The following is a 26,797-nucleotide window of genomic DNA, read 5'->3' as shown; positions in this document are numbered from 1 at the left end:
GTATCTCTCCACTCGATGCCACTATTCCAACAATAGCGGAGTTCCTCGTGTATTTGTGAGAAGATTTGCGCCTTTCAGTCTCGGCAGTGAAAGGCTATCGCTCAGCCTTAAGTCTAGCCTTCAGGCTGAAAGGAATGGACATTTCTTCATCGCTACAACTTTCTCTACTCATACATAGTTATGAACTTACCTGCCCTCAGTCGGAAGTGAGACCTCCCCCATGGAACGTGGTTCGAGTTCTCAGGTCTCGTAAGAGACCTCCCTATGAACCATTACGCCAGGCATCAGATCGCCACCTAACCTGGAAGATGGTGTTCCTGCTAGCTTTGGCTTCGGCCAAGCGAGTCAGCGAACTTCATGGTTTCTCGTATGACATCACCCATTCAAGGGGATGGGGGAGGTAACGTTCACCTTCGTCCCTGAGTTTATTGCTAAGACTCAGAACCCGGGAGTAGCGGATCCTTGATTCGACTCCTTCCGGATTTCTAGTCTCCGTTCTGTAACAGATGACCCAGACCATCTCTTACTATGGCCAGTGAGGAGTTTGAGGCTCTACCTCAAAAGAACAGCTGCAGTCCGTCCTCATGTACCAGCACTATTCGTCAGCACAGGAAGGACTAAGAGGAGGGTCACCAAGAACACCATCTCTGCATAGATTCGTAGGGTCATTGATCTGGCCTTAAATCCAGATCCTCCTCCGTCACGTCGCCCTAGAGCACATGATGTCAGGGGCATAGCTACGTCCCTGGCCTTCAAAAGAAATTTCTCTGTGAAGCAGGTTCTGCAAGCGGGGGTGTGGAAACGTCAAACAACGTTCACAGCCCACTACCTGCAAGACGTGACCCACAGGAGGCTCGATACGTTCTCTATCGGCCCTGTGGTGGCTGCACAACAGCTGGTTTAAAACCTCAAGGTCCTTATTGGACAAGTAGCAGAAGGTTGAGGGCATTGTTACCCGGTTTTAATCTGCATGAATGAAAAGGTTTGACTGGCCCTTATTCTTTTCTTCATCATCCCCTCTCTTGGGGAAAGCAGCATCCTGGGTTCTCTGTATAGCTGACCTCAAACCACTGCAGGTAAACCATGAGTTCTCTTGCTTGAGGGTACACTCGGGCACACTATTCTATCTTATTTTTTTTTTCTTCCTCTTGTTTTTTTGAAATGGTGTGTTGGGCAGGCTTAATAGAAGGGCCATGGATGCCTGGTGGTTTATCAAGAGGTTGTCTTTTCCTTTTTCTGATTTTTTCTTCTCAAAACCATCCTTACTGTCCTCCCTTCAGTTGAAGTGGCTATCCTGGAGGGTATTTAGCCTTGCATGGTGTATCGGCTCCTCCATGTTGACCAGTTTTTCCGACTTTTTACTATAGTCTATGGATATCATCAATCACTTTTATTATTATTCTGTACATATTGTTTTTGTTTTAATTCTTGTTAATCTAGTTTTTAAGTATGATGTCTTTTTTATTTCTATTAATTCTTATGCTGTCTGGAGACATTGAGCAAAATCCGGGACCAGTACGTCCTAGATTTCGTCAATGTCGTCTTCTGTATTGCAATATTCGTGGTCTTCATGTAAATATCCGAGACCTTACAGTTGCGTCCAGACAGTATGATATTCTTTTGTGCTCAGAAACTTTGGTTTCTAATATGAGGCACTCATCTGAGCTCCTTATAACTGGTTTTAAGAAGCCAATAATGCTGAAACGTGATTCCATTCCTAGGGCCAGGGGAATGGCGGTGTATATTAGGACCGAGTACCCTGCTTCTCATAAGTCCTGCTATCAATGTGGATGTCATGAGATTCAGGTAATAAAAGTTTGTGGCAGGCATAACAACTTTTATTTGTGTTCAATCTACCGGAATCCAGACATGGATGATTCTATCTTTGATTGTCTTCTTACCATTATGGCTAAGATACAAGAAGATGATAGAAAGGCTTCGTTTGTCTTTGTTGGTGATTTTAATGCTCACCATAGGGAGTGGTTGAGTTCTATCTCTCCTACCGATCGCCATGGCTTAAGAGCTTTAGACTTTGCCTCAGAATCAGGCTGTGAGCAAATCATAAATGAAGCTACTCACAGGTCTGGTAATTGCTTGGACCTCGTATACACTGACTCCCCTGGCGTTATAACTAGTAAGGTTGGTTCTCCAGTCGGGACTTCTGATCATGCCTTGATTTCATTATTAGTGAAGACTGAGCAGCCTGTCCCTGATATATCATATTCTTGTAAAATTTATATGAAATCCCAAGCAGACTGGAATGGGATTTTGCATGATCTTTTGTGCTTGAATTGGTCACAATTATATAATAGTGTAGATCCTGTTGTCCCTTTGAATGAGAATCTAGTCAACATAATTGATAGGCGTATCCCTTCCCGTGTGCTAAGGTACCGAATGAAGGACAAACCGTGGTTCAATGATGATTGTAGACGTGCTTATTTGGAGAAGCAGGAGGCCTATCACCTTTGGAAGGGTAACAGATCAGATTTGACCTGGAACAACTATACTCAGCTTCGAGCTTTTGCTCAGAGAGTTTATGCCTCAACTGAAAAGGAGTACAATTTAATCATAAAAGAAACCCTCTCTGGTACAACTCAGGAACATAAATGGTGGTCTACCCTTAAATCTGCACTCTTTGGTGTAGATGCAACAGTTTCTCCTTTACTTAAACCAGATGGCTCAGTCACTCACTGTCCAAAGGAAAAGGCAACCCTTTTGGCTGATGTTTTTGACAGTAAACAGAGTAATGAAAAACTTGAACTTCCTCATTCCTGTTTTCCTGAGGCTAAACTAACTAGTTTAGCTTTTCGATCTCGTGAGATTAAAGCTCTGTTGATGGACCTTGATGCTTATGGAGGTGTAGACCCTAATGGTATTTTTCCTTTGTTTTTTATAAAGACAGCAGATTTCTTAGCTCCAAAGTTATCTGTTATTTTACGCAAGTTAGCAAGAAGAGGAGCTTTTAGCACTTGTTGGAGAATTGGTAATGTTACTCCTCTATGTAAATGTGTTTGTGGTAGCTCAAGTCCCACTGATTACCGCCCAATTTCCATAACTCCCATATTATCTAAAGTTTTTGAACGTCTTCTGGCAAAACGACTTAATAGGTTTGCTGAAGGTAATCATCTATTCCCTAGTTTGCAATTTGGTTTTCGGAAAGGCCTTGGAGCATGTGATGCCCTTCTTACAATCTCCAATGCAGTACAGAAATCCCTTGATTGTGGTCGGGAAGTTCGTATGATTGGCCTTGATTTTAGTGCTGCCTTTGACCGTGTTAATCATGAGGCCCTTGTTTTCAAACTGAAACAGTTGGGAGTGGGTGGGTCGTTTCTTAGCATTATTATTGATTTTTTAAGTAGTAGATCTCAAAGAGTTGTTGTTGATGGGCACCATAGTGAGTATAGGAATGTGATATCCGGTGTTCCACAGGGTAGTGTTCTTGGCCCATTACTTTTCATACTATATACACATGACATGTGGTTTGGCCTAGAAAATAAGCTTGTTGCATATGCAGATGATGCTACTCTCTTTGCATCAATTCCATCCCCTGAATGTAGATCTGGGGTTGGTGAATCCCTTAATAGAGATTTAGCTAAAATTAGTGCATGGTGCAAATTATGGGGTATGAAGTTGAATCCTAACAAAACTCAAAGTATGATTGTAAGTAGGTCAAGGACGGTGGCTCCTCAACATCCGGATCTCAGTATTGATAATGTTTCTTTAAATTTGTATGACTCTTTCAAAATTTTAGGCGTGATTCTTGACAGCAAATTTACTTTTGAGAAACATATAAGGTCTGTGTCTTCTTCAATTGCACAAAAAATTGGCTTATTGAGAAAGTCTTTTAAGATATTCGGTGATCAATCTATTCTGAAGAAGTGTTTTAATTCTTTTATTCTACCTTGTTTTGAGTACTGTTCTCCTGTCTGGTCTTCAGCTGCTGATTCTCATCTTAATTTGTTGGACAGAAACTTACGGTCTATTAAATTTCTTATTCCTGATCTAGATATTAATCTCTGGCACCGTCGATCAATTAGTTCATTATGCATGTTGCATAAGATTTTTCATAACTCTGACCATCCTTTACATTCAGATCTCCCTGGACAATTCTACCCTGTTCGTAATACTAGGCAGGCAGTTAATTCTAATAGCCAGGCCTTCTCCATCATAAGACTCAATACTACGCAGTACTCTAGAAGTTTTATTCCAGCTGTTACCAAGTTGTGGAATGATCTTCCTAATCGGGTTGTTGAATCAGTAGAACTTCAAAAGTTCAAAGTTGGAGCAAATGCTTTTTTGTTGACCAGACGGACATGAGTCTTTTTATAGTTTATATATGACATTTTTGTTGTTGACGTTGTTAATAGTTTATATATGATATATCTCTTTTGACATTACTTTTTTTAGAATGATTTATTGTTAATTTGTTCTCTTCAGTTATTTATTTCCTTATTTCCTTTCCTCACTGGGCTATTTTTCCCTATTGGAGCCCCTGGGCTTATAGCATCTTGCTTTTCCAATTAGGGTTGTAGCTTGGATAGTAATAATAATAATAATAATAATGTGTTCCTAATATTAAGTTAATACTGTTACGTCCCCATACCCTGACGAGGTGGTATTGGGAAAGTCCAAGTCTACAAGTTTCCATCTGAAGAACTTCAGAACAACTTCCTAAGACGAGTCACACCTCTCCCTACCTTCACACACAGCTTGCGTAGGCCGCAGTCCTTGCGTAGCAAGGTTCTAGCAAGGTGCAGGGTCTCTTTATTTCATGGGTGCTTACACATTCAAATAACGAGCCCCCGGGCAAAGCCATAAAGCCAGAACTGGCTGGGACGTCCACCCTTCCTAATGGGTGAGTCACCCCTATTAAATAGCGTGGTTTGTATTCTAGTTACGGAACAAATGACAAATTTGTAGATAATTTGTGTTTTTCCTAACTATACACATCTTAGCTATTTAACCAAACTTGCCCGCCAGCCCTATCCCCCTTGAAGTCCTACCTCCAAGCAAAGTGAGTTCAAGCATAGGTGTGTGTGAGAGGGGGGGTGGTTAGCAAGCTACCCTCCCCTACCCCCGCTAACTAGCGGTGTGGGTAGTAAACCCTCGTCAAATTTCAATGGCTCGTCATTTCAGCTACGCCGAAAGTAATACCCCTATTAAATAGCTAAGGATAGTATAGTTAGGAAAAATACAAATTATCTACGAATCTGTCATTTTTAGTTCACTTTGAAAATATTTGTATTTTCTTCTATATTCTTATTCTATTTATTTCTATGAATCTCCCTTGATGTTCATAATGTTTCTTTTCCAAAAGTCTGGTTTAATCAACACTTACCTGTAAAATATTTTTATTTTTCTTACGCTTCAGCAAATATATGCCCTTAACAAAGGAATAGAGCCCTCTAGTGATAAATCAAATTGAGCCCAGGTTGCAGCATTAGGTAGTATAGTTTTCATTCTACCCTCTCAAATTGTTTACTTACTAGTTGTTCCGTAACTGGAATACAAACCACGCTATTTAATAGGGGTATTACTTTCGGCGTAGCTGAAATGACGAGCCATTAATTTTCAATATTAAACTTAGCCGGTGATTATATAAGCTGCAGCTCTGCTGCTCGACAGAAAACTCTACGCTCAAAATCCGCCAGCGATCGCTATGCAGGAGGGGGTGTACTTCAACTGCGCCATCTGTCGTGCAGGTACTCAGTACTCAATGTAAACACAGAACTAAATTTTCTCTCTGTCGTGCCACCGGCAAGACCTACTAAATTCGCTGTTGCTTACTGGATTGGTTTTCACATATTTTTGGTGAAGTACACATTTCTAGTTTTGAGCTTTCGCTTTGCAGACGTTATCTTCAATACATCCTTGCATTCTTTTGTTGATATCGGATTATTTGTTGACGACTTTGGATAGTTTTTGAATTCCCCTTTTGACTAATTCAAAATGGCTGACCCTTCTCAAGTCCCTAAATTCAGGAAGTGTAATGCTAGGGACTGTTCAAGGCGTCTTCCGAAGGCCTCTATCGATCCTCACACCGTTTGTTCCAATTGTCGGGATAAAACCTGTCAATTGGAAGATCGATGTGAGGAATGCGTTGGGCTTTCGGAATTCGATTTTATCGAATTCCAGAAATATACACGTAGGCTAGAGAGAGATAGAGTCAGGAGAAGTTCATCTCGCTCCGTTGAATTTTCCTCTCCTCATGCCCCACAACCTATTCCTTCCCCTGTAGTGGTTGCTCCTGATCCCCCTTCTAGCACTCAATAACCTTCGATGGCAGATATGATGCGTGCCATCCAGGCTCTGGGTGAGAGAGTCGAGTCCTTGGCTAGTGACCGTAACCAGCTCATGGCAGACGTCAAGGAGCTGAAGTGCAAGAGTGCAGTGGGTAGTGATAAAGTGAGTGGTAGTGTTGTGGATAGTGTTGCGCTTGAGGGTTCGTCTGTTCGTGCCTGTCGTCCTCCCAGTCCGGGACCTCTTGCAAGCTCCCAAGCCCAGGGGAGAAGCAATGTCGTACGACCAAAGGGTTCGAGAGGCTTTAATCAGCGAACAGACGTTCCCTCCGTGGTTTCGGGCGTATCTACCCAAGATCGCCCCACCCACACAAAGACGAGAGAGCCCATTTATTCCTCGTCTGCGGAAGAGGTTTCTCGGAAGAAACCATGGACCAAGGTCTCGCGGCCTCTTAAGCGCAAGTCGGTCCCTTCCGCGCAAGTCCAACGGCCCAGTTGTAGCCACTGGGTCAGTTCGGACTCGCTGCAGTCTTCCGACGACTGCTCACCTCCTAAGAGAGGCAAAGCGGTACCGCATCAGGCAGTAACACCGCCTGTTGCCGCACCTGCTCCTGTAGACCCTAAGTGGTCTTTGCTGCAGACCATGCAGTCTCAGCTAACGTCGTTGATGCAGGACTTTCGTGCGGAGAAGGTTGACGCTGCACCAACCTCTAGCCTACAACCTCCCACGGTTGTGCGTCCTGTGGACGCTGAGGCGACCTTCTGCCGCACTCCAGCTGAGAGAGTCCCGCCACCCATGCGTTCCAGTGTACCCTGCCAGCCGCATGTTGACGTTCAGCGACGCACGGAACCTTCCGTTGACGTTCGCGAGGTACAACAACAGTCTAAGTTGTTTTGTTTTGACGCGGTGCGTCAACCTCCGCAACCCAGTGTGGTTACCTCTACTCGCCCACATCAGACTAGACAGTCTGGAGTAGACGCTTTGCGTCCCCGCGCTGCTATGGTTGTTTCCAGTTCCCAGACTGGGCAACAGTTCCATGACGTTGCGTCCGGTTCAGTCACGCGTGCACCCGTGCTGCCGGACTCAGCTGACCAGCCGATTCCTACTCCTTTGCCGCTTCCTCCTCAATTCTCAGATGATGGATTCTCTGATGATGACGACGCTGCACACATTGACGACCCACATACGGATATTGACGAACCCAAGACCACGCAACCCTCTTTGGACTTTAGAAAAGTTCTTGCTCTGTTTAAAGAGTTGTATCCTGATCAGTTTGTGTCTGCGGCTCCACGCTCTCCTCCGTCAGAGTTTGCTTTAGGCACGCAGTCATCCGCACCTGCCTTTACGAAACTCGTCCTCGCCCGCTCGTCCAAGAGAGCTTTACGGGTTTTAGGAGATTGGATGCAGTCCAAAAAGAACCTAGGGAAGACAGCATTTACGTTTCCCCCTGCGAAACTCTCTTCCAGATCGAGCGTCTGGTATGCCACGGGAGAAGTTCTCGGCTTGGGAGTTCCTGCCTCTGCCCAGGGCGACTTCTCAAGTCTAGTAGACTCTCCCCGCAGGCTAGCCATGAGACGCTCTAAGATATGTTGGTCTCCCTCGGACCTAGACCATCTGTTGAAAGGTGTGTTTAGAGCCTTCGAGGTCTTTAACTTTTTGGACTGGTGTCTGGGAGCTTTGAGCAGGAAGATCTCCCCGTCTGACAAGGAATCTTCCTTGCTCATAATGTCCTGCATGGACAAGGCCATACGTGACGGATCCAGTGAGCTTGCGGCTTCGTTCGTTTCCGGTGTCCTCAAGAAACGGGAGAACCTTTGCTCGTTCCTGTCAGCTGGAGTAACACCGTGTCAGAGATCGGAACTTCTTTTTGCTCCTCTCTCAAAGTGCCTTTTCCCAGAGGACTTGATAAAGGAGATTGCTGCCTCCTTGATTCAAAAGGACACTCATGACCTGGTTGCGTCCTCTGCCCGCAAAGCCACCCCTTTGCCTACCTTGTCAAGTCCCAGGATGGACACTCCAGCGTCCAGATTCATTCCGCCCTTTCGTGGCAGAGCCTCCAGCAGAGGAGGTGCTCGTGCCAAAGGGAGACGTGGGAAGAAGAAGGGTACCAAGTCCTTTAAGGGCAGAGTCTGACTGCCACCTTCTTCAGACAGCAGTGGGAGCCAGACTCAAGAACTTCTGGCAGACCTGGGAGGAAAGAGGCGCAGATGCTCAATCTGTGAAGTTGCTCAGAGAAGGGTACAAGATCCCGTTTGTTCGCAAACCCCCTCTAGCAACGTCTCCCATCGATCTCTCTCCCAGGTACAGGGAAGTAGACAAGAGACGAGCTTTGAAGCAGGAGGTGTCTCTCTTACTAGAAAAGGGAGCGGTAGTCAAAGTCCGGGACCATCAATCCCCGGGCTTCTACAACCGTCTCTTCTTAGTGGTAAAGAAGACAGGAGGGTGGAGGCCGGTGCTAGACGTCAGTGCGCTGAATGTCTTTGTCACAAAGCTGACGTTCGCCATGGAGACCACAAAGTCCGTTCTAGCAGCGGTCAGAAAGGAAGACTGGATGGTCTCTTTAGACCTAAGGGACGCATACTTTCACGTCCCCATCCACCCAGAATCCCAACCTTTTCTGAGATTTGTCTACGAAAAGGTTGTCTACCAATTTTAAGCCCTGTGCTTTGGCCTAAGCACAGCTCCTCTTGTGTTTACGAGGCTGATGAGGAATATTGTCAAATTCCTGCACTTAGCGGATATCAGAGCCTCCCTCTATTTGGACGACTGGCTTCTAAGAGCTTCCTCCAGTCGTCGCTGTCTGGAGAATCTAAAGTGGACTCTAGATCTGATCAAGGAATTGGGTCTCCTGGTCAATATGGAAAAGTCCCAACTGGTCCCATCCCAAACTATTGTGTATTTAGGGATGGAGATTCACAGTCAAGCTTTTCGGGCTTTTCCGTCGGCCCCTAGAACAAGTCAAGCCCAGGTATGCATCCAGAACATGCTAAAGAAGGAACGATGTTCAGTCAGACAGTGGATGAGTCTGATGATAGGGACGCTTTCATCCCTGGAACAGTTCGTTCCGTTAGGGAGACTACACCTCCGTCCCCTTCAATTTCACCTAGCTGTTTACTGGAAAAAGGACAAGACGCTAGAAGCGGTCTCGATCCCCATTTCCGAGAAGATGAAGTCGTCCCTGACTTGGTGGAAGAACAGTATCAACCTCAGAGAGGGTCTGCCACTGGCTGTTCAGACCCCCAACCACGTTCTCTTCTCGGACGCATCGGACACGGGCTGGGGTGCGACATCAGACGGTCGGGAATGCTCGGGAACTTGGAACTCGAATCAAAGAACGTTACATATCAACTGCAAGGAGCTACTGGCAGTTCATCTGGCCTTGAAAAGCTTCAAGTCCCTCCTTCAAGGCAAAGTGGTGGAGGTGAACTCGGACAACACCACGGCCTTGGCGTACATCTCCAAGCAAGGAGGGACCCATTCTATGACGTTGTACGAGATCGCAAGGGACCTCCTCACCTGGTCAAAAGATCTAAACCTTTCTCTAGTAACGAGGTTCATCCAAGGCAACTTGAATGTCATGGCAGATTGCCTCAGTCGGAGGGGTCAAATCATTCCAACAGAATGGACCCTACACAAGAATGTGTGCAAGAGACTGTGGGCCACATGGGGCCAGCCTACCATAGATCTCTTCGCAACCTCGATGACCAAGAGGCTCCCAATATATTGCTCACCAATCCCGGACCCAGCAGCAGTTCATATAGATGCCTTTCTTCTGGATTGGTCACATCTAGACCTTTATGCATTCCCCCCGTTCAAGATTGTCAACAAGGTACTGCAGAAGTTCGCCTCTCACGAAGGGACAAGGTTGACGTTAGTTGCTCCCCTCTGGCCCGCGAGAGAATGGTTCACCGAGGTACTTCAATGGCTGGTGGACATTCCCAGAACTCTTCCTCTAAGAGTGGACCTTCTACGTCAGCCTCACGTAAAGAAGGTACACCCAGGCCTCCACGCTCTTCGTCTGACTGCCTTCAGACTATCGAAAGACTCTCTAGAGTTAGAGGCTTTTCGAAGGAGGCAGCCAGGGCGATTGCTAGAGCAAGGAGGACATCCACTCTTAGAGTCTACCAGTCGAAGTGGGAAGTCTTCCGAAACTGGTGCAAGTCAGTATCAGTATCCTCGACCAGTACCTCTGTAACCCAAATAGCTGACTTCCTATTATACCTGAGGAAAGAAAGATCTCTTTCAGCTCCCACTATCAAAGGTTACAGAAGCATGTTGGCATCAGTCTTCCGTCACAGAGGCTTAGATCTTTCCAACAACAAAGATCTACAGGACCTCCTTAAGTCTTTTGAGACCACGAAGGAGCGTCGTTTGGCTACACCTGGTTGGAATTTAGACGTGGTACTAAGATTCCTTATGTCAGAAAGGTTCGAGCCACTACAATCAGCCTCCTTTAAAGATCTCACTTTAAAGACTCTTTTCCTGGTTTGCTTAGCCACAGCTAAAAGAGTCAGTGAGATTCACGCCTTCAGCAGGAACATCGGATTTTCATCTGAAACGGCTACATGTTCTTTACAGCTTGGTTTTCTAGCCAAAAACGAGCTACCTTCTCGTCCTTGGCCGAAATCGTTCGATATTCCAAGCCTTTCTAATATGGTTGGAAATGAACTAGAAAGAGTCTTATGCCCTGTTAGAGCTCTTAAGTTCTATTTAAGACGAACTAAACCTTTACGAGGACAGTCAGAAGCTTTATGGTGTTCTATTAAGAAACCTTCTTTGCCTATGTCAAAGAATGCAGTATCCTATTATATCAGACTGTTGATACGAGAAGCTCATTCCCATCTGAGTGAGGAAGACCAAGCTTTGCTGAAGGTAAGGACACATGAAGTTAGAGCTGTCGCAACTTCAGTGGCCTTTAAACAAAATAGATCTCTGCAGAGTATAATGGACGCAACCTATTGGAGAAGCAAGTCAGTGTTCGCGTCTTTTTACCTTAAAGATGTCCAGTCTCTTTACGAGAACTGCTACACCCTGGGACCATTCGTAGCAGCGAGTGCAGTAGTGGGTGAGGGCTCAACCACTACATTCCCCTAATTCCATAACCTTTTTTAATCTTTCTCTTGAAATGTTTTTTATTGTTGTTTTTGGGTTGTCCGGAAGGCTAAGAAGCCTTTCGCATCCTGGTTGATTTGGCGGGTGGTCAAATTCTTTTCTTGAGAAGCGCCTAGATTAGAGGTTTTGATGAGGTCCTGTAGTATGGGTTGCAACCCTTGATACTTCAGCTCCTAGGAGTCGCTCAGCATCCTAAGAGGATCGCGAGGCTCAGTAAGGAAGACTTACTTAAAAAGGCAGAGTAATTGTTCAAGTCGACTTCCTTACCAGGTACTTATTTATTTTATGTTTGTTATTTTTTAATAACTGCTAAAATGAAATACAAAATCCTTAGCTCATATAATGTAAACAATTAATGCTGGTCTCTACCCACCCCCCTGGGTGTGAATCAGCTTCTATAATCACCGGCTAAGTTTAATATTGAAAAATGTTATTTTTATAATAAAATAAATTTTTGAATATACTTACCCGGTGATTATATATTAAAGGACCCTCCCTTCCTCCCCAATAGAGACCCAGTGGACCGAGGAGAAAATTGAGTTCTGTGTTTACATTGAGTACTGAGTACCTGCACGACAGATGGCGCTGTTGAGGTACACCCCCTCCTGCATAGCGATCGCTGGCGGATTTTGAGCGCAGAGTTTTCTGTCGAGCAGCAGAGCTGCAGCTTATATAATCACCGGGTAAGTATATTAAAAAATTTATTTTATTATAAAAATAACATTTTTCAGCAAGGGTTAACTACTGTTACGATCCTAAAATCGTTACAGGTTCTTTTAATAAGCAAAATAAATATCAACAACACCGATTGAAATATGGGAAATTAATTTAAAAACAAACATGAAATAACACAAAACGTTTATTCACAAATTTACAAAGAAAACTAATGTTACTTCAAAACAATCAAAACATCAACAGAAAGGGGGAACAGTCAATAAGGTAGAAATACTTAAGAATAGATTTCTGCAGCTGCTGAGACGATACTGGTACGGATACTTTAGGCTTGAGAACGTTGCAGAAGGGCGGCTGATGTTCAGATGAAACTAGCACGATGACCGGTTTCGAAGTCGTCACAAAAGGGTGGCATGATGATGGGACATCAGAGGTCTTCTTCCAAGAATTCGATGATACTGTTGAAGTAAGGCTTGAAAACGTTGCAGGAGGGCAGCTGAAGTTTCAGATGAAACCGGCACGATGACCGGATTCGAAGACGTCACAAAAGGGGTGGCTTCAAGAAGGGACATCAGAGATCTTCTTCCAAGGATTCGATGATACTGTTGATTGAAGGCAGGCTGCAGGTAGTGTTGGCTACTTCTTGTCACAAGCAGGGAAGGCTGGCTGCTTCAATTTGTCTCTTCTTCTCGGCCATAGCAGGATCTTTTTGAGATAGGCTTTTGTTGTCTGAAGGGAAGGTTAGAATCTGGCTCTATCATACTTCTGGTCTTCTCTGGTTCTTATCTCGTTAGGACTTAATTCTCATCTGCTTCGGACATAGTTCTCATCTGCTTCGGACATAGTTCCTCTCTTGGCTTATGTCCTGTCCTATCTCCTTTGGACAATCTCTTCTTGAAGTTTATATACCCATGTATGGGCGGAGTTAATTACAGTGAGCAGTGGTCATCTCCATAGAAGGCGTTCTTTTTAACAATTCTGCATCCTTATTAGCTTCCTCAAAAACGCCCACTTCGATCACGCCATGGAAGCTTCTAGAAGAAATTTCTGATGCAATCCGGACCACGTGTTAAGTCGTAACAAAAAGGCAGCACGTGTCCTTCCATGATGACATATATCCTAAATAGGGACTTCCCTCAGGCTTGGTTTCTCAAAATATGCTGACTCCACTAATTAAGACGATGACATCTTGGTCAAAACAGGGGCAGTTCCCTTATCACTGGTCCGTAGTCGAATCTCAGCGAGGCTTGGTTTACTTCCAAAATGCTGATGAAAATGAAGAGATGACAAGATTGCCCAAACAGGGCCACAGTCGAATCTTGTCTCGCCTCACTGCTCACACTGGGAATAGATATTTTTGTCTTTTTAACATCTCCCTTTAAAAGTACAGTATTATGTCTACCCATGACAACTACCCACACCGCTAGTTAGCGGGGGTAGGGGAGGATAGCTTGCTGCTCCCCCTCACACCTGTGATAGAGCTCACTTTGCTTTCGGCTCGGATGGTGAACGAACGTTGCCGCTCTTCATCCTCGCCGAATATCGGCAGCCATTAACGACTTTTGTTTTTCTTTTTCTCTTAGTGTGTGTGTGTGTTTGAAGTTGACTTCTGTGACCATGTACACCTGCCCTGGACTCTCTGGCTGCCCTTGTGGGACATATATGTCGGCGGTGGAGACTGATCCTCACACCGTTTGTCTTGCATGCATAGGTCAACAGTGTGATAGTGTTGATAAGTGCAATGAGTATAGGGAGCGGTCTTCCTCCCGGTGGGAGAGGTTTGCGTGACGGTGGAAAAAGTCCAAGCGTGACTCCCTCAAAGGTTTCTTTGAAAGAAAAAAAACCCAAGGCCACTTCTTCTGTCTCCCGACCCTCCTCCGAAGCTCCTACTCGTTCGGTCTCTTACGAGAGACCAGCGAGTAGTAGCGTACAGTAGACCAAGTTATTATCGGCCAACCCCGGTTCTCGAGAGATGATGTTGCTTCCCCTAGCGAAGCAGCCCACCTTTCCCCTCAGGTGAGGCCTTGTCACTAACTCCCCTCTTACAGATTTGGTCTTCCTTGGGGCTTACGGGTCCGCCCTCCAAGGAAGCCTAGCTGCTCTTCATCCGCATGGGTGCTTCTGTTAAGCAATCATCGTCGCCGTCAGAGGTAGATATCCTGACCCTTGTCGACGTTGTGTCAGAGGTGTCTCATGGGGCGTCATCCATCTCCTCTGCCAATCCAGACTCTACAGCGGTTGCTGGCGACTTAGTTTCCCGCGTTCCTGATCATCTCCCGAGGGGGAAACTAAGTTCAACTTCTGTCTCTCCTGCAAGTGTTTCTCCCCCTCGGGGGAGTTCATTCATAGAGACTCCTCTTCGGAGGACTGCTGTGGTGCACGGTCAGCTTGCTGATCCAACGGCCCCCAGAGGGCGCATCCATTGGAAGGCACGCCTTCCTCTTCGCCTTAGAGGTCTCCCTTCACCAGCGGTGAAGAGGCGCTTCTTTGGTTCATCGTCCTCACTGCAGTCCCCCGCAGAGGAGCCTCCGCTGCATTCAGACCTTCATACATCAATCATCACTGCTCCTGCAACCAGTCTTGTGACTTCGGTCCTGGACCTCTCTACTGATCGTTCGCGATCCCCTTCGGTGGATGGTCGCCCTTACAAAGGGCACGCCGACCATCCATCCTCCAGACCTGCCGACCTACCATCACCATTCCTGTCACCGGTAGAGCATACTGTAGCTCTGCCAAAGTGCGCAGCTGCACGCCATCACCCTGCAGCTCGCCATCCGACAGACCTTCAGTGATCACCAGCAGCTCGTCACTCTACAGCGCTTCTTCACCTGCTCGCCCTCACAGAAGGCAGTAAACTCATGCGCTTGCGTGCCAGCGTTCGCCTGCACGTCAGCGCTCTCCTGTGCGCCATGCGCCCACGTTCACCTGCGCTCACACGCTTAAGGTCGCCCACGCGCCAGCGCGCTTGCACTCTCCTGCGCGCCCACGATCTCCTGCGCCAACGATCTCCTACTCGCCAGTGCCTATCTGCGCGCCAACGCTCTCCTACGTGCCAGCACTCTCCTGCTCGCCCTTACTCTCCTACGCGCCAGTGCTCTCCTCCGTGTCAACGCTCCCCTACGCGCTAGCGCTCTCCTGCACGCCAGCCTCTGCACCATTCATCGCCCGCGCGCCAACGAATGCCTGCGCACCATTATTCTCCGGCTCACAAGAACACTGTAGGTGAGACACAATCACATTGCAGCCCTCACCTACGCGCCAACTCTCGCCGGCGCTCTCCTGGACTTTTGTGCTCACCTGCGCGCCAAATATCTCCCGTGCGTATGCATGGAGACACGCACGCGCCAATGTTCTCCGGCTCTGAGCAAGCGCACCAACAGGCATGGACGCAGAATCTACACCTGGCAAGATCGCCATCGCCTCATTCCCCTCCCCGCAAACGCTATCCAGCGTGCCCTGCGTGAGAAGGGAAACAAACACAAGGAGACGGGTTCAGGACCCCTAAACTGCCTTCTAAGGCGGACTCACCTGTTACAGTGACTCCTCGTAGGGAACCTTCGGTCCCTTTCCCTTCAGGGGATCTGTCTGACAGTGCATTTGTCAGTCAGCAGCCTTGGTTCAGTGCCTTAGTCAGAGCCGTAACACAGGGTTTCAAGCCAGTCCTGTCTGACCGCTCATCAGAGCAACGTATAGGTCTGGACACACGGAACATGGCTTCCTCTACCCCTTTGAAGAGGAAAAGAGGAGTTTCCGACGCGGTCACTTCCCCGAAGGCGAAGCTGACTCCGTCCAGACCATCAAGGCAAATTCCTCCAGTTTCTCAGGGATACTCTCCCTCCCTGTCGGACGAAGACCATCCGTCACCAAGGGAACTGCGCAAGGAGAGACACTCTTCCATCGCACAAATGGAGGAAACCTCTCTTCACGCGGAGAGTTCCCCGCAATCTGAGACCAGGAGGGACATGACACACAGGCCTTCGATGTTGGAGTTCAAAGACCCCAAAACCCTACCAAAGTCCTCCACTAGGGCTAGAACGGAGACAGCCAGCCACTCAAGGAATGTCTGTGACTCACCCCTAGAAGAGCTCTTGGGGATAGAAGGAGACTTTGCTGCGAGTCCTACATCAGGAGGAGACCAACAAGAATCAGAGCATGCATTCTGGCAGGTTTTGACTGTAATGAGGGTTCTCAATGGGTTTTCCGACCCGGAAATACCTCCTGAAAGGGCAAAGACACGGTCCTAGACCACGTCTTTGGTACTCACAAAGCCTCAAAGACAAGTGCAGCCTTCCCTGGTCTCAAGGGTTGAAGAGTACTAGGGACAAGATCTCCCAACAGCTCTCCGAGTTTGCCTCCTCCAACCGTGCTGGCGAAAGTCTTCTGTGGTTGGTTTCGTGGAAGGGGTATCTCTCCACTCGATGCCACTATTCCAGCAATAGCGGAGTTCTTCGTGTAGTTGCGTGAAGAAATCCGCTTGTCAGCCTCGGGAGTAAAAGGCTATCGCTCAGCCTTAAGCTTTGCCTTCAGACTGAAAAGAATGGACATTTCTTCATCGCTTGAACTATCCTTGCTCATACGGAGCTATGAACTTACCTGCCCCCAGTCAGAAATGAAACCTCCCCCATGGAACATGGTTCGAGTGCTCAAGAGTTTCAAGAGACCTCCCTATGAACCATTACGCCAGGTAACCAGATCGCCACCTGACTTGGACGATGGTGTTCCTACTAGCTTTGGCTTCGGCCAAGCGAGTCAGTGAACTTCATAGTCTCTCATACGACATCGCCCATTCAAGGGGATGGGGAGAGGTAACGATCAGCTTCGTCCCTGAGTTTATTGCTAAGACTCAGAACCCGGGAGTAGCGGATCCATGATTCGACTCCTTCTGGATTTCTAGTCTCCTTACTGTAACAGATGACCCAGACCATCTCTTACTAGGCCCAGTGAAGAATTTGAGGCTGTATCTTAAGAGAACAGCCGCAGTCCGTCCTTGTGTGCCTGCACTATTCGTCAGCACTGGAAGGACCAAGAGGAGGGTCACCAAGAACACCATCTCAGCATGGATTTGCAAGGTCATAGACCATGCACTGAATCCAGACCCTCCTCCTTCACGTCGCCCCAGAGCTCATGACGTCAGTGGCGTAGCTACGTCCCTGGCATTCAAGAGAAACTTCTCAGTGACGCAGGTTCTTCAAGCTGTGGTGTGGAATCGTCAGAGCACATTCACATCCCACTACCTGCAAGACGTGACCCACAGGAGACTTGATACATTCTCTATCGGTCCTGTGGTGGCTGCACAACAGCTGGTTTAAAACCTCAAGCTCCTTATTGGACAAGTAGCAGAAGGTTGAGGGCATTGTTACCCGGTTTTAGTCTGCGTGAATGAAAAGGTTTGATTGGCCCTTATTCTTTATTTCATTCTCCCCTCTCTTGGGGAAAGCAGCATCCTGCGTTCTCTGCAGAGCTGACCTTAAACCACTGCAGGTAAACCATGCTACTTTGTGTACCTAGTATTAAGAATAATACTCTTGCGTCCCTATACCCTGACAAGGTGGTATTGGGAAAGTCCTAGTTACACAGTTTTCCTTCTAAAGAACTCTGAATAACTTTACTAGGACAGTCACACTTCTACATACCTCAACACACAGCTTGCGTAGGCCGTGAACCTTGCGTAGCAAGGTTTTAGCGAGGTGCAGTAACTCCTTATTTCTTGAGCACTGATACACTCAGATAAGGAACCCCCGGGTAAAGCCAAAAGCCAGATTGGATGGGACGTCCACCCTTCCTACTGGGTGAGTCACCCTTATTAAATAGCGTGGTTTGTATTCCAGTTACGGAACAAATGACAAATTCGTAGATAATTTGTATTTTCCTAACTATACAAACCTTAGCTATTTAAGCAAACTTACCCGCCAGCCCTATCCCCCTTGAAGTCCTACCTCCAAGCAAAGTGAGCTCAATCACAGGTGTGTGAGGGGTGGCGGTAGCAAGCTACCCTCCCCTACCCCCGCTAACTAGCGGTATGGGTATTTAACCCTCGTTAGAAATTAATGGGTCTAGGCAAAGTTGCAAATGAAAATGGAGCACATTTCATAAGTTTCTGTTTAGCAAACAACCTTATCATTTGGAGGTACTGTTTCTTCAACACAAGAACATCCACAAGTATACATGGACTTAACCATGTGGCAATTACAAAAATCAGACTGATCACATTGCCATTAATAAAGAGGAGGAGGAAGCTGAGAAATGTAAGAAGCTATAGAGGTGCAGATATTGGTAGTGATCACCAGCTCCTCATTGCCACACTGAAATTAAAACTGAAAGCACCCTACAGAAAGATAAATAGAATACCTAGGTTTGATACAACTAAGCTTTTAGAAGAAGAGCACATAGAAACATTTGCAATTGAATGTAGGAATTGATTTGCAGTCTTAGAGACTTTAAGAGATGAAGAACAGACTCTTAATGAAGAATGGTGTGATATTAAGAACATATATCAGTCAGTTGGTAGTGAAGTTTTGTGACACGCAGTTACAAGGAGAAAGCCATGGATATCATACTTATAAAAAGGAGACAAAGACAGAAATTTATTGATGAAAGTTTTCGAGAAAGTAACAAAATTTCGAGGTAGAGCGTACTAAGTATTCCAGTATTGACACTGAGGTTAAAAGAAAAGCCAGGAATGACTGGAGAGAATATTTAGATAGTAAAGAAGATGAGGCTGACAAACTATGAATTCAGGATGTGGCTATGGTGTAAAAATTGCTCATAGAATTATTAATAAAATTTTGACTGGGGCAAAGAAGAAGCATACAGTATACCCATCAAAAATAGAGATGGCTCTTTTATAGCAACAGAAGATTAAGAAAGACAACGTTGGATGGAACACTTTAGTGGGGTTATGAATATGACATATGAATGGAATACAGTAATTTGATTGATATACCTGAAGCTGATGAACACCTTGATGTGCCCATGAATGAATTCAGTGTGTTTGAAGTTGAAGGTATCCTAAAAAAACTAAAGAGATGGAATAATTGCCGAAATGATACTGGCCGAAAATGAAGTGCCTCCCAGACTACTTACAAGATTATTTTGTAGAATGTGGCATGAAGAGGCAAAACATGATGAATTGGAGTTAGGAGTGTTGGTGACAATACAAAAAAAGGAGACCTGACTGATTGCAATAATTACAGAGGCATAACATTTACATCAGTTATGAAAATATATAGCATGCTTATTCTAAAGAGACTAGAGAGAAAGATTGATGAAAAGCTGAGAGATGAACAAGCAGGATGTAGAAAAGGTAGAAGTTTCACTAACCAAATTTTCATTTTGAGACGTACAGCAATGCGAAGAATATAGAAATCCCCTCTTGATGGCATTTGTGAACTTTGAAAAAGCCTTTGATAGGGTGCACAGGCCAATTTTGTGGAGAGTCCTGCATTATTATGGAATTCCTCTTAAATATGTAAATTTGATTAAGTCTGTTCATGAGCATAGCAAGTGCAAAGTTAATGTTAATTGAGTCTTATCAAATGAATTTCCAGTGAACAGCCGAGTACTCCAAGTGAATGTGTTGTCACCTATGTTGTTTATCCTCCTCATGGATTTTGTAATGCGTAGAACAGTCAGAGATGGTGGAGAAGGATTGGACTTGATTAGTAATAGGAATTTAGCAGACCTAGAGTATGCTGATGATGCTGGCCTTGTTAGAAGAACACCACAGGATTTGCAATGCATGCTTACCAGAAAGCATGAAATATCACACGAGGTTGGCCTGAAGATAAATTGAAGAAAGACAGATGATGAGAATGGAGTATGCAATGGAAGATGAAATATCATTGGAAGGAGAAAGGATTAATGAGGTAGAATCATTCAGGTATTTAGGAACTATGATCTCCAATACAGGGTCTTTAGAATTTGAGTTTAGTGAAAGATTGAAAAAAGCAAATCAGACAATGGCTAGGTTAAGTAGAATTTGGAAATCAAATTGCCTGAAATTACCTATAAAAATCAGACCACAGTATATATCAGTTTAGTGAGAGAGTCATGGTATGACAAATAAACAATCAATAGATTTAGTAGATTTGAGAACAAAGACCTCAGAAGGATATTGGGAGTTAAATGGCAGGACAGGATTAGAAATGAGACTATAAGAGATTACTAGAGTTCCATATGTGGACGAGATCATGATGAGGGGTAGATGGAGATGGTTTGGGCATGCTCTTCGCACTCCCCAAGAGAGATTAGTGTACGAAACGTTCAGCTGGGCTCCACAAGGCATTAGAAAAGTTGAAAACCCAGGCCTACATGGCTGAACACTATGAAGCTCGAAGTAGGAGATGACGAATGGAGAAGTATCGAATTAAAATGGATTTTAACATAGGAAAAATCTATTTTTTGGTGATAGCCGTGTCGTCCTGATAGAAAAAAAACTCAAGATAGAGACAACTGGCAAGATATAACAGAGGCCCTTTGCATCTATAGGCGTAGGGGAGATGATGATGATGAAATCAGATAATTGGGCCCTCACTTGTTTAGAAAGCAAGGCAATGGTGTATTCCCGGCTCGACCCTCCCCAACTTTGATTTTAGAATGGTTGGACTATAAGGTTGCAAGCATTCCAAGAATGTTTGAGGAGGCAATCAGTAATGTTGATGAGTGACAACACCACTCTTGTAGCCTACATCAACAAACAAGGAGGCACAGTCTCGCACCCCATTTGGTAGCTAATGAAGCGGATGCATATATGGGTTTCGTTTCACGCTGTGGAGTTGTGAGCGAGGTACATTCCAACCAAGAGGAATGTTCTAGCAAACACGTTCAATTGCCAGTGCCAGGTTGTAGGAGCAGAGGAGTCTCTACTTCCTTTGGTAGCAGAAAGGATTTTTACCCTGTGTGGCTCCCGGGGATCGAACTGTATGCTATGAAGCAGAACAGGAAACTCTTCTCTTCCCCCGTTTCCAGACCCATAGCTTTGTTCTAAGTTGCCTTCCAACACCCAAGAGATTGTGTGGATGTGTGCCCATTCTGCCATTCACCCTAATTCGGCCAGAAATCAGCAGAGTATTGGTTATACCAGAACTCAAGAGGCCAGGTAGCTCCCAAATGGCCTCATGATAAGTGGTCTCGAAATCTGCTTGCTCTTCTGGCCAAGGCTCTGAGAGAATTACCCATGTGGTCCACTCTTCTCTGTCAGCCGTATTTACAGAGGTCCCATCATGCTGTCGAGTTGTTAGCCCTTCATGGGTGAAGACTATCCACCATCTCTACTGAGTGAAATGCTGCATAGGAGATGTCTGGGTATCTCCAGAGATTCTCTACAGCCATCTACCAAGCTAAGTGGGCCATCTTCTGTGATTGGTGTCTTAGAAGCAACTTGAGCACAGATCATGGATTTCCTTGTCTTTCTTTATTGGGAGAAGCATCTTAGTCTTGGCTATCAAAGTGTACCGCTCGCCCTTGAGTGTGGTCATTCAACTGAAAGGAATAAATCTCTTCTCTTCCTGGGAGTTGTTTATGCTTGTGAGGAGCTTTGAGTAGTCTTGCCTACCCCAAGCTTTGTGCCCAAAATGGGATGTGATTTTTATCTTCAATGCTCTTACTGGGTCCCCTTTTGACCCATTGAGGAGGTCGTCAGACAGGGACCTGATACTTAAGACTGTCTTTCTGCTAGCTTTAACATTGACAAAGAGATTTGGCTAGTTGCATGGTCTCTATGTTGTCATCCACGCTGAGGGGTGGTAGGAGGTCTCCTTCAGTTTTGTACTGATTTTGTGTAAGATATAAAACCCAGGTTTGAGTCCTTCTCCATTGCCTCCCTGTGGGAGGGGTCTGGTAGTGATTGAGAGGAGATACTCATGTCCCATGAGGGCTCTACGGTGCCATCTGAAAAGGACCCAACACCTCAGTCCTGAGTGCATTAGACTTTATTAGCACTGACAGATCCAAGAAAGAGGTGTTAAGGAACACAGTCTCTTTCTGGCTTCATGAGACGATCTGTAAAGCTTATGCCTTGACTGACAAGAGTCGAGGTGCCCCACCTTCACTTTCAGGAAGGACCTGTCAGTGGGCCAAGTTCTGAAGGCTGGGGTCTGGATGACACTTGTGGTAGCTGCTCAAATGGAAGTAAGAAAGAACTAACCCTCTGAAAAGGTTCGAATCCAAGATTCACCAACTCAGGTCTTCCTTCTCTTCTGATCATACTGGGATGTGTGTGTAACTAGCCCAGCTCCCACATGGGACATGTATGTATCTCATCTATGGTAATGTGTAGATATAAGTCTGGAATGTAAGGCAGTATAACTGGCCCTTTTCCTTCATTCTTCTGTCTCCCCTCCTCAGGGTTAAAGAAGTTGAATCGTTACATGCTGTTCAGACTCGATGCTAGTAAGTTTCACTTCTGAGCGCCATTCTTTAAATTTAAGGAAGTAACTCCCAATCCTGTAACAAGAGGAATGGTAGTTGTTCTTAAATCAGTCAATTAATTGCATACTATACTTGGTATTTCACTGCGAGTGACGTCACAACCCCTTCTGGGGAAAGGGTTCTCCACTGTTGGTCAAGTACATATATTCATGACAACCTGGATCCTATCAGTCTTTCATCAATATAATAGATGAATAGGGAGTGGCAATAGTCCTTGTTTCGTGCCTATGCAGTTCTAGTATTGATCACTTCCAGGGAAGATTTTGAACCTTCCAGTTTAGTTCCAGGGGACTTCCAGCCCGCCAAGCAGTGAGTCTCCCTAATTAAACAACGAGGATCTGTATGACTCTTAGGAACAAAACACAGAGTTTTAAAGTATTATGTATTTGTCCTATCCAGTCCTTCAATCTAACTTTCCTCCTCAACCACCCCTCAGTCAGGAGCCGAAAGATTGAAAGTGAGGAATTTCTACTGGAAAGGGGCCGGGCTCCTTGCCCCGTACCCTCGCCAGTTGCATAACCACTCATTATCTAACTTTAACGACTAATTCCAGCTTGTGTTGAAACGATATATCTACTTAAAGGACGGGTTTGTATGGCTAGGAATGTGATACTTCTAAAGTTGATATTTTATAATACAGTATATGGCAGCCAATTTCACATGTCATCAAGTGTATTCATATACAATAGATTAGCTAAAAGCTTCATAACTATAATTTTATTTATATATTTACAGCGACCCAAGACTGGTGATGCACTTTGCAAGGAGTGCTTCTTTTGGGCATTTGAACAGGAGGTACATCAAACTATTACAACTGCAAATCTTTTTAATCCTGGGGATTATGTTGCTATTGCAGCATCCGGTAATATTTTATTTTAGTCTGAATTTTTAAAATTTGTTACATAAGTATGGCCTGTGTCAGGGTGAGACATTTTAAAAGCTTAAATCCCTCATATGTTGGTACTTGTCACAACTGTATGATTGATGTTTATTCAATAAAACTGTTTAATATAGACCAAATTTTGAGTTTTTTGTTAACTAAATACAGTAGATTAAAATATCTTATATTGTGAACACCCAATTTGTTTCTCATCAAACCCACTAGATTTATGCAGTTTTCAGGAAATATAAGATAAGAATATAGTAGTGTACTATAGTTGTTAGTAGACTAGCCATACTTTGATAATAAATAGAAAAGAATGTAAAATTGAATAATCTAAGCTCAACTGAGTATTGAATAATAGATAATCTTTTGCAAATTATTTAGGATAAAATAACCTGTAAATCGAAAGGATAAGAGAAACTGATATTACGATAATTTTACAGGAGGGAAAGACTCTACCGTGTTGGCATATATCATGAAATTATTAAATGATCGCTACAATTATGGACTGAAGTTGGTTCTGCTTTCAGTAGACGAAGGAATTACGGGTAAGCTAAATTGATTTTTCAATATTTAACTTAGCCGGTGATTATATAGCTGCAACTCTGTTGCCCGACAGACAACTCTACGGTAAAAACTCGCCAGCGATCGCTACACAGGTTGCGGGTGTGCCCAACAGCGCCATCTGTCGTCCAGATACCTAGTACTCAATGTAAACAAAGACTCAATTTTCTCTCTGTCGAGCTATCGACAAGACGTACTTACTCGCTGTTGCTAAACTGGAGTTTTTTCACAACTAATTGGTGAAGTACTTTATTCTAGTTTTGAGCTTTCGCTATGCAGGTGTTTTATCTTCATCTTAAATCTTGAACTCGTTTTGGATAGATTTAATTATGGTGACAAAGAGAGTATGGACTTTCTTTCACTTTTAAATGGCCGACCCTTCCCTTAGACGGAAGTGTGTTTAGGCTTTTAGTAATTATATCACGTTATAGATTTTCCTCTATATATTTTATATCTCTCCGCCTTTATTAGGCCTCTTCGATTAACTTTCCATTTATTATAAACATATAAAAAATAATTTTAATGTTTTGTTTATATATACCTTTCCTGAGAGTAGGCGGTCCTAACTTGGAAACCGAAGTTAATCAACGTTGAGCCCTTTATATCGTAATTAGCTTTTAAAGAGCTAAGGATTTAAAACTTTTTAAAGGTAATATTTTATGAAAGAATTTCTTTGATAGTCTTCGTACTGTTTTCAAAGATGAACTAACGTTTAGTTTATTTATGCTACGCAGTTGTTGACGTTCAGGACGTTCAACATGCGCTCTATCGTTACGATAGAGAGAGAGTGTATCACGGTTTCACTTTGCAGTAAGAGTAAATCGATTCTGACGTTTTGTTCATTCTTTCTTAGCTTAAATGTTTTAAATTCTATTTTAAAGGAACTTTTTATTTGAAAAACCTTTCAGTTTTTTCCTTTAGTCAAATAACATGTTTTTTTGACGAAATATAATTGGGCTCTTCTCTTAGGTGCGAAATCAAGAGAGAAAGAGAGAGAGAGATAGAGACGGAGGGAGAGAGAGGAGAGAAAACGTTCCGTTCAAGTGGGTAACGTTGTTCTCGAGTTACTCTCGTCCCTAGTCGCTGTACGGGGAGGAAGGATAAAACGTTTTAGTTTTTTATTCTCGTCCCCAGGCTATGTGCGGTGAGAGATTGAAAACGTAGTTATATGAACTAGTGTTTAGTCTCTTTCCCAGCCACTGATTTTTTTATCTTAAAATATGTTTTCTGTTTTTTGCTGGTATTAATGAGCTTGCATTATACGACTGATTTCGCAATTACTACCTTTTAATGAAGGGTAGAATTGCGTGTTTCAGGTAGAAATCAGTAAAAGTTTCGATTTCAGTGAAATAAGTGCAAAACAGAAAATCGAAGTGATAAAGTGATATGCGCAAAGTGTTACAGTGTTGCGTCCGAGGGTTCGTCTGTTCGTGCCTGTCGTTCACCTAGTCCGGGACCTCTTACATGCTCCCAAGCCCAGGGGAGAAGTAATGTCAAACGACTTATGGGTTCGAGAGGCCTTGACCAACGAACAGACGTTTTCCCTCCATGGTATCGGGTGTATCTTACCAAGATCTCCCCTACCATAAGACGAGAGAGACGTTGTTTCTCCTCGTCATCCGAAGGCTTTTCGCATAAGAAACCTGTCACAAGGTTTCGAAGCCCTTAAGCGAAAGTCAGTCCTTTCAGGACAGGTCCAGCGTCCTGGTTACAACCATTAGGACAGCTCTGACCCTATGCAGTCATCGGATAACTGCTCGCCGCCTAAAAAAAGCGTAACACAGACTCCGAGAGTCTTTTTTTGTAGGCAAAGTGTTGCGGTCACAGACGTTACCCTCGTCTCTTACCACAACCATTTCCGTTGATCCTTAATGGGGTGTATGGCAAGACATGCAGTATATGCTTGCCTCCCTTATGGAAGACTATTCTGCCGATTAGTCCGTTGAGTCTAGCCGTTTATCTCATCGATATCCTGGCTTTCAGCCAACCTAACGTTCCTTTGTGCTTACTGTTGACGTTGGCGTAGATTAGTCACGTCAGTCAGGTTGTTTAGAACCACACTCGATGCGGTCTCGTGTGGTTTTTCAGCCGCATTTGGACGTTAGGCCACTTGCTGATGCTCCTGTTGACGTTCAAGACGTTCACTAACAATCGGAGTTGACTTGTTTTGACGCTGTGCGTCAACCTCCGCATTCTAGAGTTGTTTTGACTGCTCAGTCTAGGCAGTCAAAGCAGTCTCGAGTGGACGCTGTGGGTCCTCACGCACCTGTTGTGGTTGACAGTTCAGTTGTTGACAGTTCACAGACTGTCAAGCAGTTACATGACGTTGCGTTCTGGTCTGCTACTAATGCACCAGTGAGTGTGGACTCTGCTTGTAAAGCATTGCCACCACGGTAGGTCTCTCCCTTGCTTGAGACTCAGCTTTTATCGGACAAGGTTCCTGTAGATGAGGAAGTTGCTGTTCCCCCTCCTACTGATATTCCCTTGAGGACTCTGTCAGATGGAGAGGAGCCTAAAGCTGCTTAGCCTCCTATGGACTTTAATTAAATCATGATGATTTTTTTAAGGATCTTTGTCCGGATCTTTTTGTAACTGCTGCTCCTCGTTCGCCTAAACGTCAGAGCTTACACTAGGCCTAGCTACTTCGAAGCCGTTGTTTTTAACCTAGTGCTCTCTCGCTCTCCTAGAGAGCTTTACGTTGGCTAGGCGACTGGTTTTTCACCAGGAGGAGTTTGGGGGATACAGCCTTTACTTTCCCTTCTTTTAAACTGGTTTATAGAGCGAGAGTCTGATATGACACGAGAGAAGTTCTCGGCTTGGGAGTTCATGCCTCTGCCTAGATAGACTTCTCAATTCTCGTAGACTCTCCCTGGCGCCTGGCCAGGAGACGCTCCAAGT

At 44.8% G+C, this 26,797-nt stretch overlaps 1 protein-coding gene across 3 annotated transcripts in view; it reads left to right on the top strand.

Moving 5' to 3' along the window:
- Window positions 1–26,797, top strand: part of Ctu1 (Cytosolic thiouridylase subunit 1) — a 196,901-nt gene that overhangs the window by 45,283 nt on the left and 124,821 nt on the right. For all 3 annotated transcript variants that reach the window (XM_068384919.1, XM_068384926.1, XM_068384914.1), the window contains exons 3-4: window positions 23,188–23,314; window positions 23,779–23,883. In XM_068384919.1, the coding sequence (XP_068241020.1) occupies window positions 23,188–23,314; window positions 23,779–23,883 (232 nt within the window). The remainder of the gene's footprint in view (window positions 1–23,187; window positions 23,315–23,778; window positions 23,884–26,797) is intronic.

The sequence above is a fragment of the Palaemon carinicauda genome, chromosome 1, assembly GCF_036898095.1.
Source record: "Palaemon carinicauda isolate YSFRI2023 chromosome 1, ASM3689809v2, whole genome shotgun sequence".
Classification (NCBI taxonomy): domain Eukaryota; kingdom Metazoa; phylum Arthropoda; class Malacostraca; order Decapoda; family Palaemonidae; genus Palaemon; species Palaemon carinicauda.
Note: the sequence above shows the minus strand (reverse complement) of the source record. Positions and strands in the feature narration are given on the sequence as shown.